The sequence below is a fragment of the Phocoena sinus genome, chromosome 1, assembly GCF_008692025.1.
Source record: "Phocoena sinus isolate mPhoSin1 chromosome 1, mPhoSin1.pri, whole genome shotgun sequence".
In the NCBI taxonomy this organism is placed as follows: Eukaryota; Metazoa; Chordata; class Mammalia; order Artiodactyla; family Phocoenidae; genus Phocoena; species Phocoena sinus.
Genome location: NC_045763.1, coordinates 146,220,151 through 146,240,373, shown reverse-complemented (window position 1 = coordinate 146,240,373; position 20,223 = coordinate 146,220,151). Strand labels below are relative to the sequence as shown.

Below are 20,223 nucleotides of genomic sequence, written 5' to 3'. Positions count from 1 at the left end.
TGAATGGTGCCAAATTAAAACGCTTGTTTTCTTAAAGAAAAGGGAAAACAACTGCTGGGGCAGAAAAGAAAAAAGAACCTGGGGGTGGTGAACATAAATAAAATCAGTCAAGCAGAACTAAAAACTTGAAGATTAAATTCAATGTGTAACTTTCCATTTTCCAACTGGAAGCTTTGAATAGTGACTTATGACTAAAACATCCAGCCTTTTCCAGGGAAAAGCTAGGGCCCAGAGGCAAAGCAATAGAAAACAAGAGATGACAAGAAAAGCAGACAGGAAGAAGAGAATCAGAAGTAGAGGTGAAATGAGCAATAATTGTAAGTGCTGATAGACAAAAGGCCCATAAGAAAAACTGAAGACAGGACAATGTTTCCTTCTCCTGGGGAAAAAAGCCACTTTTAGTTCAAGAGGCAATCTAATGACCTCACTCCCAGGTAAGTAATTTGGGGGCCAGGGCTGAGGGTGGTAAACCTCTAAACCGGCATCATTAGTACCTGTGTATACCACTTAGGTGTGAACCACTTTAGTGTTACTCACAGTTACTGGGAAAAGGTGACGTGAAACCTCATTATGTTGAATAACTGATTTTTACTATATTAATTATATTCTACTTTATTCTAGATTTTATACTAAAAAATTATTATAGAAATTTAAGCCTCACAAAAATTATGGATGAAACACTAGAATATGAAAATCTAGATTATATAATTTGAGCATTTCAATACCTTGATTTAAAGGGGTAAAAATCTATTTGGTATCTATTAAATAGTATGCATTTTAAATGTGAACTTATTAAATTCTTATAACTACCTGACGAAAATGCTTTTGTTGCAATTACTCAAATGATTATTAAACCAAAATTCTAAATTGTGGGCAATTTCTTTTTTCAATTAATACATTCACACTGTAAAAAAAAAAAAAAAAAATGGCCTAAAATAGTACAAAGAGAAGTAAGATTCCCTCCCCAGAGGCATTCACTGTCAACAGTCAAATACCAACCATCCAGCAGTCACTGCGCTGCCTTTTTTGGGGGGATGGGGGGGGACAGGGGAGAGGTAGCAATTACTTTTTGGATTTTTAAGCGCTGCATGCCAAATATACAATTAAATTATAACTAAGCCTTTATTATACTGGTTTTTAAGATGCCTCTCAGTTTCAGAGATGTTAACATGTGAAAAAACATGTATCTTAATGGGTGAAATATGGTATATGATGTCTCGCTGATTGTGTTTTTCAGAATTTAAATGCAGTATCTAAGAAGTAACACTACTTTATGGGATGGGCTTCAAATATCACCTTTATAACTGTCAACTATAAGAAATATAATTAGAAAATCATCAATCATACACATGTTCCCAAGTAAATGTGGCTTTTCTAATCTTTCCATTGATCTGACCCTGCCCTCATACCACACTGCTTTAATTACACTAAGCCTTGACATCTGGTAGGAAGAATTCCTCTGTCTTGTTCATCTTCAACACTACCTTAGCTATTCATTTATCTTTACTCTCTCAAATGAATTTTAGAACCATTTGTCAAGTTTCCAGAAAAACCCTCCTGGATTCTGATCATAATCCTCCTGGATATAATGTATTTGCAATTATGTTAAATTTATAGATTAATTTGGGAGAACTGACATCTCTATAATTTTCAGCCTTCCCCTCTATGAACACAGTATCTCTTTCCACTTATTCAGGTCTTTTATGTTCTTCGATGCAGTTTTATATTTTCCTTCATAAAAGTCTTCTACATTTTTTCTTAAGTTTTATTGGTAGATACTTTATAGTCTTCTTGCTTCTCAGATAAGTATCTTTAAAAAAATTACATTTTCTATTTATGTCAGTAAAAAGGGATAATATTGATTTTTTTCTGTGATGATTTTATATCAAGATTGCTAAACTCTATAAATAGAAGGTGAACTCAGTTTCTCGGGTTTTCTATGTAGACTATTGTGATGGTTAACTTTTTTTTTTTTTTTTGCAGTACGCGGGCCTCTCACTGTTGTGGCCTCTCCTGTTGCGGAGCACAGGCTCTGGACGCGCAGGCTCAGCGGCCATGGCTCACGGGCCCAGCTGCTCCGCGGCATGTGGGATCTTCCTGGACCTGGATACGAACCCGTGTCCCCTGCATCGGCAGGCGGACTCTCAACCACTGCGCCACCAGGGAAGCCCTAACTTCGTTTTTATATTTGAAAACTCTAATGGTTTACACCTATGAAAATATGTTACCTATTTACTTCCAATGGATATGTAATTTGAGTAGTTTTCCTCTTTAAAGGCAGGCTTTTGTGGCAATTGTGATCTTCCTTGGGACCAACTACTCCCTTAGTAACTTAGTTGCCATGTGTTGAGATCTTTGACGAGGAGATAAATGGCTTATAAAGCAATCAATTCTATCCAGGTCCTATCAGCATCATTTTTTGATATGAATACCTATACACATTTACCTCAAACACTTTAAAAAAAGAAAGGTCTATATTAAAAAAATCTCAAGGAGCTGTTGCAGAATATTCAATAAATGGTTTTGCTGTTGTTCATGCAAAAGACATAGGCATATTAAAATATTAAAAATTTGGAAGTGTAAGTCATTGCTAAATTATCAATTCAATCATTTAGAAAATCTTACATGACTTAATGATTTAAAAACAAATTCCATTTCTATTAATACAAATCTACTTACCCCAGTTGAGTACATATTTATCCTTGATATTTGCCCTTTAAGTTAATTACTTTCACTCAAGAGTGTTAGGCGATCAAATAATCATAGTGCCTCTAGAATGCCATTTTTAGAGACTTTTATCACTCAGTGAAAATAACTACTTCAAATGATATTTTCATATTAAAAATTCAGCATAAGAATGATTTTGAGCCAACTGTTTTCACTATCAATTATAATTTAATATTAAAACATTCACAATGTCCTGAGATAGTACTTTATGTTGGCTTTACGCTGAGTACTAATGTGTAATTCTTACCTGTAATGTACATGTGTGACTACTGGTTTCCTGTATCCAAGGATCCAGGTTTGAATATCTATGGGTTCAGCTTTGGGATAAGCTATGGTTGTATCTATTATCCACTGGAGGCCTTTTGATCTGCTGTCTGAGAACAATATAAAATTGGATCAATTTTTATATTATTTGCAGCAAATAACCTAGTATAGAATTATAAAGCATACTGATACGTCCTTTGCTTTAAGAGAATGAACTTTGGCGTTACTGTTCTATATGATGCACTTCGGATGAAATTAAGCATTTCCTATTACATTATAAAATGGCTGAATCTCAAACAAATTAAACAACAGAGTGCTATCGTTTATTGGACATGCATCATTTAAGCATTCAATACAATTATGCAGTATCAATGTCTAATTTACATTTTATCACTCATAAAAACTGGCCTACAAAAAAAGTCAGTAGCTAAAGTATCACATCACAAAAGCGAAAAGCAGACCTTAAAACAAAAAACTCCACTCACCAAATATAACACCATATAATACAAACACCAAGTTTTCTGATACTTGGGAGGCATTAATAAATATTGAAATAAGGCAAAAAAATTAAGCATTTTATTGATGCACATGATCATCAGTTGCTGCTCTTGTTCAAAACAAACAAAAAACTCCTCCCATTTTAGCAAGAGTTATATAAAAATAAAGCAATAAATCTGTCTGCCCTTTGGTAGGTACAACAGGTAACTACCGTTGTGAGAGGCGCTGGGCAAGTTCTGTTTACTTTGGTCCTCTGCACGCTGTTTTTATTCCCAGCACGGACTACAAAGTTGAGCAAGAAGCATGGACATATACCATATGTTACGTTTGGACATATACCAAACGTAAGGTAGAGAGCTAGTGGGAGGCAGCCGCATAGCACAGGGAGATCAGCTCGGTGCTTTGTGACCGCCTGGAGGGGTGGGATAGGGAGGGTGGGAGGGAGGGAGACGCAAGAGGGAAGAGATATGGGAACATATGTGTATGTATAACTGATTCACTTTGTTATAAAGCAGAAACTAACACAGCATTGTAAAGCAATTATACCCCAATAAAGATGTTAAAAAAAAAGAATTGAGACGGGAATTCTCAAAGAGAATGCTGATAGCTAGACTTTAAAGTGTAATGGTCTATCCTTTGTTTGAAGTATTTAAAGGATCCCTAAAAAAATAAAACTTATTTTTAAATATAAGGCCAAATGTACAGTAGGAATCAATAATATTTTACTTAAAATATCAAATAATTAAAAACTGGCCTTAAATTCTTTTAAAATTTTAGACAACATTCTGAAGGGGAAGAAATAATCAAAATATCAAATAATTAAAAACTGGCCTTAAATTCTTTTAAAATTTTAGACAACATTCTGAAGGGGAAGAAATAATCATATAAGACATAAGCTTAAAAAATTTAATTTTTAAATAACATATTGCTAAAGGAACAGAATGTATGTAAAGAGATACATTTTAACAAGCTACCAGTGATGTACATGCTACAATGTTTAGGGGTAAAGTACACCGATGTCTGCAACTTACTTTGAAATGCATTAAAAAAAAACAACCAAGATGGACTAATAGATGGATAGAAGGATGGGGAGAGATGTGATAAAGCAAATATAGTAAAGTGTTAATTATAAAATCTAGTTGGCCAGCTCATGGATATTAACTGCAAAATTATTTCAACTTTTATGTATGTTTGAAAATTTTTATAATAAAATGGTTGGGAAAAATCACCAGAGTTCAGTTTAATATCTATTAAATCATACAATAAACAAAAAAATACTAATCCTTTTAAAGTTAATTAGAGGGACTTCCCTGGCGGTCCAGTGGTTAAGACTCCGCACTTCCATTTCAGGGGGCACAGGTTCAATCCCTGGTCGGGGAACTAAGATCCCACGTGCCGCACGGGGCGGCCAAAATAAATAAATATATAAAAACCTAAAGTTAATTAGATACAACTTAATTTTTATATGTGTAGGGACTGACCGCACATTAAAACAGACATGAAGGCATGGTTTGTGTTTATATGGAATAAAATACTAAAGAGTGAGTATGAATACTAAAGAAAATAAAACACAAAATGTCCATACCAAAGCAGAGAAGCAAATGGTAAAATCTAAATAAAACTAGTTTGGGGGTATACGGTTTTCTAAAATTTCTTATGATTTTCCTGAACTGCTAGAATAAAAAATTTTTTCTTGATAGGTAAGAAGTGGATTTATTTAGAGAGATACACATTCCATAGACAGAATGCTGTCCATCTTGAAAAGCAAGACTGGCCCTGGGAGAATCACACTCTACAGACAGAGTGTGGGCCATCTCAGAAGGCGAGAGGCCTAAATTTTAACTAAGTAATAAATAATTTCACTTAGGTTATAAACAGAGATTGCTTCTCTCCAAAAGAAAAAACCATTTTTCTTCCCTCTTGTGTAATCAGTATGACAAGTGCCCATTCATTTCTCTGAGATCTAGACCACAGGGTATTGACTGGGTAAAACTACTTAAAAGCAGCGGTATTTATTAGTGCAATTAATCCTATTTGGAAGACCTTTGCCTTCAAGCTTTGGCTTGGCTGACATTGCCACAGTGTCTCTACAGCAGTGAAGCTATTCTGAACCTTCCTTTTCTATTAAAAGATTCTTTCAATTTGTCTTTTTAATAGATGATGAAACATTAAGAGAGCTGACTGCCAGGCAGCTGTTTGGAAAAAACAAATGAGAGGAAAGCTCAGCACAATCTCACGGGCATTATTTCCATGTTTGGTCCTTACCATCACCTAAAATAACACATATTTCTGAGGGCCAATCATTCCCATTTTATTTTATCTGAAGAATATTAAAAGAAATAGCAAAATGTTGTTACGGAAACAGGCCTAGTAAGTTTCTTTCAGCTTTTTAATTTATAATTTATCACCAAACTTTCATAGTGTCTTGGATAAAGTAGTTCAAAACAGTCTTCATGCTGTTGGCACAAATATCTTCTGCAAATATGCACAATTCACTAGGCTATCTCCAAGACAGTTGCATCTTTTTTGTTCAGTTTTGTTTGTTTTTTAAAATAAATAAATTTATTTATTTTTGGCTGCATTGGGTCTTCGTTGCTGCGCGCGGTCTTTCTCTAGTTGTGGCTTCGTTGCGGTGCCTGGGCTTCTCACTGTGGTGGCTTCCCTTGTTGCGGAGCACAGGTTCTAGGTGCGCAGGCTTCAGTAGTTGTGGCTCACGGGCTCTATAGAGCATAGGCCTCAGTAGTTGTGGCACATGAGCTTAGTTGCTCCGTGGCATGTGGGATCTTCCCGGACCAGGGATCAAACCCATGTCCCCTGCATTGGCAGGCGGATTCTTAACCACTGCACCACCAGGGAAGTCCACAGTTGCATCTTTGAGTATGGTTTACTTTTTACTGGCCATAAAAGTAATACATACTCACTATATTTTTTTAATTCAGAAAAGTATTAAGAAATGGAGGAAAATTATCCATAATGTTACAACTCAGAGAAGCAATCACTGCTAATATTCTGAAATCTTTCCTTTCACTGATTTTCTACTGCCTTATTATTTACATATTTGAGCTCATATTGTTTACACAAGAGTTGTATGTTTCTCCCACCCCGTTAATATTATAGAGCATAAGAATTTTCCAAGCCAATAAACATCATTTGTAATGGCTGTGTTGTATTCTGTTAGATGGATATTTAATAATTACTTATCTGTTCTCTCTTCTGGCTATTTCCAATTTCTTGCCATTAGAAATAATGCTGTGATAAACTACTTTGCCAGTATTTCAGATCATTCCCTTTTGATAAGTATTATTTGCAGTAGAATAACTGAGTAATTTATCAACATTTTAAGACTCTTAGTAAATACTGCCAAACTTCATTAAACTCATTCTCTGTATTAAAAACAAAAAAACTTTCTAAATTTGATAACTGCAAAAAATATAAATAATTATAATTCCATTTGCATATCTATGACTAGTTTCTCAAATTTGTCATTTCTATTCCTGTATCTTTTAATCCAGCAATTCCACTTCTACAAATTAATACTACAGACATGTTCCACAAATCTGTAAGGATATTTACAGGAATGTTGACTGCAGCAGTGGGAATGGCCACGAGTAAGGTGTACAGTAAGGGAGAGATACCTTCGACTTTATACATTCCTATATTATTTGAATAAATTATTGTAAGCATGGACTACTTTTGTAGAAACATTAAAAAGTTATATTTTCATCTTCTCCCTCAGTATTATTTCTGTTTGACAAAAATTATAAATATAAAAAAGAACAATGTTATCTTCTGGAACTCCAGAAAATCCTTTAATTCCAAGAAAAGAAAAAAATGCTAAAAGCCATCATACCTAATTCCTTAGCATCTCCTCCTGCTGGACTTCCATTTTCCTGTCGTGCTACAAGTGCACTCAGAATAATTTTTGTTGCCCCAATCCTTGGCAAAGTGACATGTGTAAGAAATGGCAAGTTATTTTTCTTGGCAAATGCCTGACTGGTTTCTCGCCTCTTCCTGAGGAAGCCCCCTTCTGGAAACAGAACAATCCATTTTCGATCTCTGTTCCTGTAATTATTTTCTAGGTGCTTCTTGAGAAGAAGAAGCTGTTGGTCACGATGAGATTTTCCCTAGAAGGTAGACACACATAGAGTAAGTACAGTCACATTTGAAATTTAAAGGCTGTAAAATTAAATAGAAATAACTGCTTCTAGAGTAAATCCCAATCATAGGCTAGAATAGTGATTTCCCCCCCACTTACTTCCCCTTTTGACCATACTGGAAAAAGTAAGTTATTAGCACTTACATAAATAAACCCTTCCTCCTGCAGAAAAAAATTGCTCTAATTGTACCCGAAAAGTTCATTCATTCATCATCAGTGAGTATTTACTGAGTACCTACTACTTACTTGCCAGGCACTGTCCTGGAGATAGAGAAATAAGAGACCCTCACGAAGCTTACTTGAATGGGGAAGATATATAATACATATGTATATGTGCATATGTACAATGCAACTGGTGATAAGGTTAGGAAGAAGAGTAAGAGACTAGAGACGCTCAACAGGGTCAGGAAAAGCAGCTCCAAGGAGGTGAAATTTGAGCAAAGAGCTGATAATGTGAGGGAATAAACCATGTGAAGATGAGTGGCAGAGTACTCCAGGTGATGAGGAGAAATAGGACAAAGGCCCTGAGGTGGGAACATGTTTGGCATGTTCAGAGAACTGTGGCAAGGTCAGTGTGGCTGAAAATTGCAGAGAGAGGCAGAGGACATATAAGAAAGGCCTTGAGCTTGGTTAAGTAGTAGTTTGGGATGGAACATCATTAGATAGTTTTCAAAAAGGGAGAGTCATGATCTTATTTACTTAAAAAAAAAAAACCTGCTGGCTCCAGTGACAAAAAGACTATAGGAAATAAGTGAGGAGACTCCTGTAGAGTCTGGACAAGGGAGTTTGATGAGATTCAACTGTGGGATATCGATGAGAGGTGCACACATTCAGGGAAAAATCTGAAAGCTAACAGGACATTCTGATAGACTGGATCTTAGTTGTGAGGGAAAGAGAGGAAAGAGGATAACTTGGAGACCGAAAAGAGGAACCTAGAAGCATTTTTAGGAAAGCCCAAAACCCATGACTAAATATAAGGAGGTTCTTCCTTTCAGTATGGTCAATTTGCTAATAATTTTCCAGCCAACACAATTACAGAAGCTCCCCAAAATAATTTGTACACTTTCAGTCTTTAGACTAGATTATTCTAAATGCAAACTAAGTAACAATTTTCTTAGCTAATTTACAGAATTGAATTGATTATAATTAAGCTTTACTTTTAAGTTCCCTAGAGTACATGTAAAATATTTTTAATATTCTTGGAAATAGCTTGTCAAAAATGTTTAGTAGCAAAGTCCCAAGAGATTTTCTTTAACATTAATACTTTTTTTCTCTCCCCTTCCCCCATGTTATAGATTTTTATTACTATCAAACAGGGAAAAAATTTTTGCTCTTCAGAAATGAATTTGTAAATCTCTCCTGTCTTCGCCTCCAGTGACACTCTAAGATATTAGGTTAGTTTCTTCCTTAAGTTGTTCTGATCATTGTTTATTTTGTCTCAACCTTGTTGTGGCCAATCCCCATTCCCAATTCTTCCTAGGGTTCCAGTGCCTGCTTTTTTCCATCTCTCTGCTCAGAAAAACCAAGGGTGTTTCCAGAAAAAACTAGACAATTACACAGAACATGAAAAACAAAAATATGTTTTGTATATAACACTGTCTGGAGGGGACTTCCCTGATGGTCCAGTGGTTAAGACTCTGTGCTCCCAGTGCAGAGGGCCCTGGGTTCGATCCCTGGTCAGGTAACTAGATCCCACGTCAGGGAACTAGATCCCACATGCATGCCACAACTAAGAGTACTCATGCCACAACAAAGATCCCGTGTGCTGTAACTAAGACCTGGTGCAGCTAAATAAATAAATAAATATTAAAAAAACTGTCTGGAGCAAAGTATAATATATGTGTTTGGGGAGAACTATTTTCATAGAGCTTAGAAGTTTTTCTACACACTTCTAGCTTATTTCTGAATTTGTGATGCTCAGAAGACGCTTAATTAGATTCACCAGCAATTCATTATGTAATTACTATGTGTAAGGTACTGCACCATCCAGGGTGAAGTGGCTAAATATATAAACACCAGATAAGTGTAGCATTATCATACATAAAAACTCTTGATATCATATTTTGGTTATCCATTTTTGAGAAAATAAAGCACGTAGCATACCAGGGAAACACTATAATGTAGTGCTGACTTCTTTTATTTTTTTTTTTTGCCATGCTGCGGGGCATGTGGGATCTTAGTTCCCCAAGCAGGGACTGAACCCGCAGCCCCTGCATTGGAAGCGCGGAATCTAACCACTGGACTGCCAGGGAAGTCCCTGTATGCTGACTTGATGAGAGGGTATTATTCTTTTTCCTATACTAAACTATCCCTAATGCTTACGACCCATTCCCAATCCACCTTCCTCCATCAAACCCGTACTCATTCTTTAAATGCATGCCACATATCATCTTCTCCTCTAAGGTTTTTCTGGATTTACAGAAATTTGACGCACTCACTTTTCATACTATGAATTTGCAAAATATTTCCTCTTATTTATTTATTTAACATTCTCCCGACTGGTAATCTTATTTATTTAACAATCTCCCAACTGCTAACATAGATACCTTCTGTATCATATAACGGTGACTTGTAAATAAAAATAACAGTGATAATATAGATGATGATAGTGGTAGTCATGATGAAGTTGATGAAAGTAGCAGGGACTGTTCTGAGCGTGTAACACGTATTACTTCATGTAATCCACACAGCTACTCTGTGAGAGGAGTACCCATTATTCTCATTTGAAAAATGAGGAAACTTTGAGAGGTTAAATAACTTGCCCAATTCACACAGCTAAGAAGCAGAAGAGCTGAGAATGTGGCAGGCGCTTGGTAAACTGTTTAGAAGCGAGGAGGGTAGAGATTAAAATATTTGCATTTTAATGTTTATGCATACTCAAATTCAGACTGAAATAAATGTTTTAGGGAAAAAGATTCCCAGCTCCCTCAGATAACTAGAGCTGGCTCTATCTATTATAACTGGTTTTGTGATGCCTCTTTTTACAATAAAGAATCAGATTGATCAGGCTATCATTGTGGAAAAAAATGCTCATTACTTACCTGTCTGATAAAGAAGTCTCCGTGAATTAGAGAAACAATTCCAAAGTTTGTGTACTTAAAAATATGATCCATCAACCACATCATTTGAGCAACAACCTAAAATATTTAAAAGCAAGAAATAAATGTTGAATAGAAAAAAAAAAAAAACCTGACTATAGTCTAGCCAGTCTCTAAATTTTAAGTATAATCATCCAAGCATAATTTTAATTAACCTATCTTAAATCTAATGTTACTTCTACAAATAAAGCACTACATGAAAAATTACAGGTCTTCATGCATTCTTTAGAAATGTGTTGTATAATTTCCAAGGATTTTGAGATTTCTCTGCTGTTTTCTGCTACTGAGTTCTAATTTGACTTCATTATATTAAGATAACCTATTCTGTATTAGGTCAATGTTTAAAATGTATTGAAGTTTGTTTTATGGCCCAGGACATAGAATATCATTGTATATGTTCCACAGACGATTAAAAAGAACGTGTATTCTGTGTTTTGGGGTGTAGTATTCTACATGTTTTGATTAGATTTTATTGGTTGATGGTGTCGTTGAGTTCCAGATCATTGTTGATTTTCTGTCTATAAGTTCTATCAGGTGCTGACAGATGGGTATTAAAATCTCCAACTATAATTTTGTATTTATCTATTTCTCCTTTCATCTCTATCAGTTTTTGCTTCATGCATTTTGAGGTTTTGTTGTTTTGTGTTTATGCATTTAAGATTGTTATGCCTTCCTGGAAGATTGGTCCTCTTATGTAACGGTCCTCTTTGTTTCTATTAATTTTCTTTCCTTTGAAGGTTACTTTTTCTGATATTAATATGGCCAATCTCACTGTTTTCTTTGATTAATGTGTTCATGATATATATAATTTATATTTATATCCTTTACCTTAAAACTAACTAGTTCAGTGTATTTGAAGTAAGTTTCTTTTAGACAGAATATTGTTGAATAATATGTTTATCTACTCCACCAATCTTTCTTTAACTTGCTGTATTTAGACTATTTAAACATAATATATTTATTGTTATGTTAGTGCTTAAAAAAAAAAAATTACAGGTCTTGATTCCAAGTCTTGGATTCCTAGGTCACAGGTATATACATATCACTGGGTAACAAATAAAACTGAATTAACTTCTTAAATTTGAACTTAATGATTTCCAATTTGTTCTATGTAAACAAAACCTTTGGAAATTCTTACATAACTTGTAAAGTTATTTTGAAACAATACAATATGCCTAAGTTATCAAATGAGGGCTCCACGTTTAATTAATAAGCACTAAGGCTTTATAAAATGTGACCTTAACTTAATGGCTAAAATATTAAAAGTCATAAAATATAAAGATGTAAATATAAAATTTATAAAAATATAAAATACAAAAATATCCAAAATAAAAGAACATTAAAGAATTCATTTAGTCAATAAATACACTGTAAAATTTTTAAAAATTCATTTAGTAGAATGATTTACACATTCTATTATATCATGAAGAGTATTTGTTAGTTTATACAAGGCCTTACTCTTTGCCAGCATAAAAATACTCAGTTTCTTAAACACAAAAATATTATCCACTGCTGATAAGAGTTAACAGCCATATCAAGAGCAGAAGACTTTATTTCAAGCAAATTTCAAAATTAAAAGTAAGTGTAAACAGGATCTAGTAAATGAATTGGTTAATTGTTCTCCCCTGCTGAGATAACAGCATCCCTTGTTATAAGCCTTAAATAAATAAAGTGAAAACTACAGCCTCCATCAAGAAAGCAACAGAGTTCCACTTTGGTTCCTATAGGAATAACAAATGTAAACTTCATCTCTGAGCACCAAATTGTATGAACTAACATATAAGGAAAAAACTAAGCATTGACATCCATGTGCTGCTTTTACAAAAACATTATAAAAGCCCACAAATAATATTCAAGCTTCTGATGTAATTTTTCAGTATCACTGAATAGTTCATTTACATGACTCCTATTCCAACAGTTTTACCATATAAAATAACTTAAAAAAAATAAAGATACATACATGAAAGACTGATTCCCAAATCAATTAATGCAGAATAAAATAATCACCAACATCTCATTTTTGAATCTTGTTTTGCTTTGTAACGATAACCACTTTGTTTAGATAAATTGAGATCTGAACTAGATGGAATTTGCTGGAAAGTGCCCCAAGAAACAAAACAAAAAGCAAGTGGAGTCAACCTGTAACACCTTTGAGCTTTATACACAGAATGAAGTGTGGCTGCAATTTATTGCTCTCTGGGTTTAATACCAACACTAAAATAACTAGCTTTTATGTTTAATCTTACATTTATAGTGGATTTACCGCCTCAGTTAGAAGGGTAACGTAAAAAAAACAAATTCAGTAAGACAGCCAAGCTAGCTTCTGAGATTTGTATGGATAATTCTGTCCTAACTTATTTTAGGGGAAATGTTAAAAGTCAATAAATATTTATTACATATCTAAAAGTTCTATTGATAGAAATAAAAATTCTTGGTTTTATCATCAATTGCCACAAAAGGGCAAGACTCCTCACTTCACAGATACTTATTAAAAAGGTACCAGCACGTTTAGAAAATATAACTAATCCTTTGTTTCATATTTCTGAAAAAATGAGGTCAGTAAACACAAGCTGCCTGAATCAACTCTGTCAACGTTTCACAGGCTGTCACTCAGAACGTTGTTAGGTATTTCCAAGGGACAAAAGTGCTCTACATCAATTATTCTTTACCCGGAAGCACGAATTTTCTACATGTCAAAACATCTGGGGAGGCTTACATGAATGGCTCCATTCTTCATATCCTTCTGAAATTTTAGTGGAGTCAATGGTTTTCCCGTTTAGAAGTCTACAAGGACAATTTTGGCTGTCACAATGACTAGGGAGTTCTACTAGCATGTAGTAGGTTGCAGCCAGGTAAGGAAAACAATGTGCAGCAGGACAGTGGAGAACAACAGTGCCGTCCTACCAAAATGCAAGCAGTGCCCCCACTGAGGAACAACGACAGGCGCTACAGGAATTCCTGAATTCAAAAAGCTATGTTATACTCACATCACCATTAAACTAGTATTTTTAAACTGGTCCACAATTTAGCATTAGCTTTCTTTCTTTGAAAGTGCTCATGGAGTATGCAAGTAATCAAGTAAACATTCCTACTTGTGAATGTAAATTAATATTGCCCTATACTTATTACGCAGAAGGCAGAAATTTTCATGTTTCCACCTTTTTATTTCTCAATTACTCCTTTATGAAACAAGATAAAAAATTCTTCAAGGTTTCAAATTATTTTGTAGTATTAGATAGTAACATTAGTATAATTAATCTGAAAATAAAAACAAAATAACTCTGGACAGAAAAATGAACCAAAGACCAACTAACTAAAATCTTTTTACAAGAGCAAACAAATAAACCAAAATTTTTTTTGTCCACAGTATCGGTGAATCTCAGATTACCTGATACCCTGGTTAATACAGTTCTCATCTCTGCCAAACTGGAGTTAGAGTAACAAAGTTAGGCATATTTATAGTCACCGTTTTAAGCACTCTTTGAGATTCAAAAACCAATAGAAGACACTGTAGGCCCTCAGAAAAATCACTATAAATGTAAGTATCTTATCGGTAAGCATAAAAATGTTCTCCTTCATACAAAGCCAAACAAACTAGTTTTTACACAATTTTAACATCAAGAATTTAGGGGACAGGCAGTAAATATTATTATAATGCAAATATATCTACACAGTGATATAACAATTCTGAATATGATTCTGAATATAAGAAAGGACTGAATTTATTCTACATTATAGCAAAATTATGCCTCTGCTTTTCAGATAAACAACAAAAACAGATTCCATAATAAGCAAACATATTTTCCATTTCCTGTCCCCTCATTTTCTGACCCCTGAGCTGCTGAATCAAACTCTGGGACGTAAACACACCAGGCGTATCCTTGCCTTAGTGTTTTGGCCAAGATTATTTCACTAAAGAAGAGGCCCTTGCTTCACTACTCTGCCTAACTAAATTCTACTCACCCTTCAAGGTCAAGTTTACGTCCTCTCCCCTCCACAAAGTTTTCTATATCCACCAAGTACATGGTGAGCTCACTTTCCACTGAATATTTCTCAGTTTGCAATTAAGTATTGTTTGCTATTCCCTCTCTCCACCTACCACTAGACTATTAGCTGCTTTAAGGGGATAGTATCTTATAGGATGGTATTCTATATTTATAGTCGGTGACCATAAATATGAAACACTTATAAAATACCTATTGTTTTGTTTCTTCACTATTAGGTTAAATATTAATTCCATTAATTTTATATATTTTCTATTTATTTACTTTTCTATGAACATAACTGCTTTACCTACTCTTAAGGTAACAATTCTTTTAATGTTAAGGACTGACTTTACTTTAAACCCTCCCAGTTTACAGGTATGTTTTAGTTAGCAATATAAGCAATGTGAAATCAACAGTTCAAACACAGCCCTAGAACACTGAATAAAATGGCCCTAATATCTTTCCTTTCAATTTGCTTTCTAAGTGAAATCCAAAATAATATTTACCTTACTTTCTTTTGGCTAAAGATCCCCAAGATCACCTAATTCCCTGTCCAATTTTACTCTTCTACCTTAAGCAAACTGCCTTTTGTGTTTGTATTTCTCAAACTGGCAATCCACCACTCACCTCGAGACAGCCCCATGCTGAACCATATTAACTTTGCTTCCATTTCAGTTATCTTTTTTAAAAAACAGCTTTGTGGAGATATAATCCACATTATCCCAGTTATTTTTCTTTAGGTCTGTAAAATCCTCTCTTAGAATAATTTAGAGTTATATACATAGTATATTTCTCTTTTTAAATTTTTCTAAATTTTCATGAAAAGTATACATATTAAAGTGTAAGTCTACATTCCCAACTGTGGTAAGATCCGTCAACTGATTCTCTGTTAACCTCCCCTTTCTGTAGTCTATCTCTGCCTTCAGGATGGCTTACCAGTCCTTTGTCCTGGAGGCACATCATCAAAGTACACACATCTCCTGTTGCCTGATGATTCACCAACATTACTGCTTCATCTTTTGAAATTGCTTTAATATCTTCCCCCCATTCCATCACTGTAAGAACAAAAAGTTTCAAAGCTGTCATTTAAAAAATTTATACATTTCCAGAAGACGTATATTAGAAACACTGGTGCACATTAATGATGATACATCACTTAGCTAAAACTTCTAAAAGTTTAGAACTAAGTTTATTTCCTATTAAAATCAGGATGTTCATATTTTATAGAGACTCAAAATATCTGTTAAAATGTAAAACGGCCATACCTTTGATTTAGAAATTCTATTTAAGAGCTTATCCTATAGAAACACTTGTCCAAACAGGCAAAGATATGTACAAAGGATATTTATTGCAACTTACACGTTCACCAACAGGGGAATGGATAATTTTTATATAATGGAAGAGTATAAACCCATTAAAAGAATGGAGGATATCTCTATACACTAACCCAAAAGGACTTCTTATCAAGTAAACAAAACATACCACAAAACAGTATATATAATATAATCCCATCTTTTCAAAGAAGGAATAAAATTTACATGCAACTTAATACATTGAAAAAAGTCTGAGGAAATGAATTCAAAATTTAATACTGATCGTCATTGGGAGGTGGTTCCCAAAGCCCCCTTAAATACTACTTTATAATAAAATATGCAAATATTATAAAATGTGTAAGCATTTTCATCTTACAAGAAAACTAATTAAGGATGTTACATTTATTAAAAATCTCCAGATGAAAAGTCAATGCACCAAAGCCTATATGTACACTTTAAGGAAAACAGTGATATCTCCAGGTAGTTACACCTCATTTTATACCAAATTTACTACACGCAAAAAAATAAAACTGAGCATCAGTGTCACACATCAGGACTCTACAAAGAAGGTTCTAGGTTCCTCAAATGTCTGATGTGAATTACCGGAGGCTGAATATATGTTAGCATTCACTCATCTCACTCACTGCTGTAAGGAAAGAAGTTGAGTCACCCGTGTGTAATAGTTCTGGATGAAATAGGGATGGGAGACCTGTTGCTCACCTGTTTTACCTCTGCCAGCCTCCCTCCTTCACAGTCACCTTTCACTGTCACCCCAATACAGCGGAGCTGCTCATAAGAGTTCATTTGAGAAAACAGTTCTGTTAATTTTTTTTTTTTATTAAAAGCCATTTAACGGCTTCCCTGGTGGCGCAGTGGTTAACAATCTGCCTGCCAATGCAGGGGAAACGGGTTCGAGCTTTGGTCTGGGTAGATCCCACATGTCGCGGAGCCACTAAGCCCGTGCGTCACAACTACTGAGCCTGTGCTCTAAAGCCCGCGAGCCACAACTACTGAGCCTGCATGCTACAACTACTGAAGCCCCCACGCCTAGAGCCTGTGCTCTGCAACAAGAGAAGCCCCTGCTCGCCACAACTAGAGAGCCTATGCGCAGCATGGAAGACCCAATGCAGCCAAAAAAAAAAAAAAAAAAAATACCAGCCATTAAAGCAAGGTATCTATGCATTCATTTTAAAGATCTTAAAGATTTGTATTAAGGGAATTTCAGCTGGGCTGAACATATATTCAGTTGTGGTACCTACCTGCAAAGTGAGGTATTCCAATCATTCTCTCAGAAGTTATTACTAACACACAAATAGCTTACACTGTACGGTGAAAGTTTTTAAGTTTTTTTTTTTTTTTTTTTTGCGGTACGCGGGCCTCTCACTGTTGTGGCCTCTCCTGCTGCGGAGCACAGGCTCCGGACACACGGGCCCAGCCACTCCGCGGCATGTGGGATCCTCCCAGACCGGGACACGAACCCGTGTCCCCTGCATCGGCAGGCGGACTCCCAACCACTGCGCCACCAGGGAAGCCCAGTTTTTAAGTTTTTAAAATGAATGCAGAATGGAAACTACATTACAGATGTCAAGTAATCCTTAAGGAATAGATGTAGAACACTGGGGACAGCCCAGCAACACCAACTTTCCTTCACAGCAGCCTTTCCTCTCCCAAGTTGCCAATGAAGTTTAGCTGACAAGGTAACTTTACTGAAACATACTTGAATAGCTGATATACACTGTGTGTGGGAGCAGGGGGAGTATAAATTGGTACAAGAGTTTTGGAAGTCAATTTGGCGATATATATATCAGAACTAAGAAATGTGAAAATCCTTCTATCTAGCAATTCCACTTCTAGGAATTCATCTTACAGATATACTTATTCATGTGTAAAATGACACATATGCAAAGCTCTTTATTGCAGCATTGTTTATAAGAGCAAAGATGAAAACTAAAAAGAGAGACTAGCTCAAATTCATAGAAATTTCTAAAATGGTGGTTGACAGGAGGGAAAACTGGGGAGTTGTTTAATTTGTATGGAGTTTTGGTTTTGTAAAATGAAAAAGTTTTAGGGCTTCCCTGGTGGCGCAGTGGTTGAGAGTCCGCCTGCCCATGCAGGGGACACGGGTTCGTGCCCCGGTCTGGGAAGATCCCACATGCCGCGGAGAGGCTGGGCCCATGAGCCATGGCCGCTAGGTCTGCGCGTCCGGAGACTGTGCTCTGCAACAGGAGAGGCCACAACAGTGAGAGGCCCGTGTACAGCAAAAAAAAGAAAAAGTTTTGGAGATTGGTTACACAATAATGTGAATATACTTAACAATACTGACACTTAAAAATGGTTAAGATGGTAAATTTTATGTTGTGTGTCTTTTGTCACAATTAAAAATAAAAAGGGAGACTAGTTAAATAAATTATAATATATCCATGCAATGCAATATTATGTAATCATAGCATTTTTACACTAATATGGAATGATATACTATAAGTAATAAAAGCAAAGTGCAGAACAGCGTGTGAAGAGAGAACATATTTACTAAATGAAAACTCCTCATATCACATCTCTGTTGACAACTCTTCAATGAACGTGCACGCACACACACACAAACACACACACACACACACACACACACACACCACCATTCTTTCATTAATTCATTCTTCACTCAATAAATCAGCATCAGGCACTGTGGATATAAAACAAATAAGAACAAAAGTATTATTCTAATGCAGTTAAAACACTCAAGAAAAGTCTAACTTGGTTCTATAAGTATTAGGCTATTAAGAGGTAATGTGGAAAGTCTTCTAGTTCCACATCTATATAAATAGATGTTTCATAACCAAATAGTCCTTTAATGCAATTTCTGCTACATGAATGGAAAATACTAGATACCTAGGCCTGTGCAGTAGGAAAGCATATGTGTGAATATAACTGCAAATAAAAATAAGTTTTCTACTTAAAATGTATCTTACTTGCTTTATATAAAGTAGATAAATCTAGTGTGTTGGTTTAAATCTCAAAATAAAAATTGAATTTAGAACTCTCTGTTCTGGCTTAAATAGTGTCCCACCAAATTTACATCCAACCAAAACCTGTGAATGTGACCCTATTTGGAAACAGGGGCTTTGTAGATGTATCAAGTTAAGATGAGGTCATGATGGATTAGGATGGGCCCTAAACCTATATCCAATATGACTGGTATCCTTATAAAAAGAGGGAAATTTGGACAGCGATACACAGGCAGAATGCCATGAGACAATGGAGGCAAAGACTGGAGTGATGTGTCTACAAGCCAAGGACTGCAGACAACCAACCAAAGCGAGCAAGAGGCAAGGAAGGATCCTTCCCACCAGAGCCTTCAGACAGAACACAACCCTGTCAGCACCTCAGTTTCAGACTTCTAACCTCTGGAACTGTGAGAGAATAAATTCCTGTTGTTTTAAGCCACAGGAACTTTGCTGGTGGTACTTTGTTATGGCAGCCCTCTGAAACTAATATACTCCACCCTCCTCAATTTTCCCCATCCTTTCTCTTTTCCATTCTATTCCCCCCAAATTATAGTTTTTTTCTAACCAACTACAGGAAAAGAACAACAGCACTGTATTTTAAACATCCAGAACATTATCACAGAAATCTACCATTACGTATTATAAAGGGTTCTCAATGTTTATTTCTATAATACTTTCAGGGTATAATCATTAAGAGTTAATCCAATACATATTTTATCTCTCAGCCATAACTTAGCTGAAATTAATTTTCAAACTACATGTCAATTTGCTAAGACTCACACACATACTAAATCAAACAAGTGAAGGTAGAAGGATCAACTTTTTTAAATTATCCTGACGTAGCAATAAAGTCATGCTGGATTTTATAATAATCTAAATTTTATTCAACAATAAATTTCATTTCCAGTATCTATGGTATTCTTCTTTTACCAAACCATTATATACTTCAAAGATCACTGTTAGAAAGTTATATGACTAACAAAATCAAGATTAAAAAATGCTTGTAGAGAAAAAGCATTTATTTTATGTATGAAATAGCTATGTTCCTCAAATCATACCCTGCTATCCAAACCAGTAAGTATAATAATGGAGCCAGTATCTTAATCAAGGAATAGAATTATTCTCATGTTAAAGAACAGAAGCTATGGATGCCTGCCAGTTCTTACATTGTACTTGATT

The 20,223-nt window shown here is 35.2% G+C and overlaps 1 protein-coding gene across 3 annotated transcripts in view; it reads right to left on the bottom strand.

Annotated features, from left to right (window-relative positions):
- LPGAT1 (lysophosphatidylglycerol acyltransferase 1) overlaps positions 1–20,223 on the bottom strand; it is a 64,662-nt gene that overhangs the window by 16,011 nt on the left and 28,428 nt on the right. For all 3 annotated transcript variants that reach the window (XM_032623673.1, XM_032623682.1, XM_032623664.1), the window contains 4 exons: positions 15,666–15,784; positions 10,687–10,782; positions 7,340–7,613; positions 2,975–3,101 (listed from right to left, as the gene is read on the bottom strand). In XM_032623673.1, coding sequence (XP_032479564.1) covers positions 2,975–3,101; positions 7,340–7,613; positions 10,687–10,782; positions 15,666–15,784 — 616 coding nt within the window. The remainder of the gene's footprint in view (positions 1–2,974; positions 3,102–7,339; positions 7,614–10,686; positions 10,783–15,665; positions 15,785–20,223) is intronic.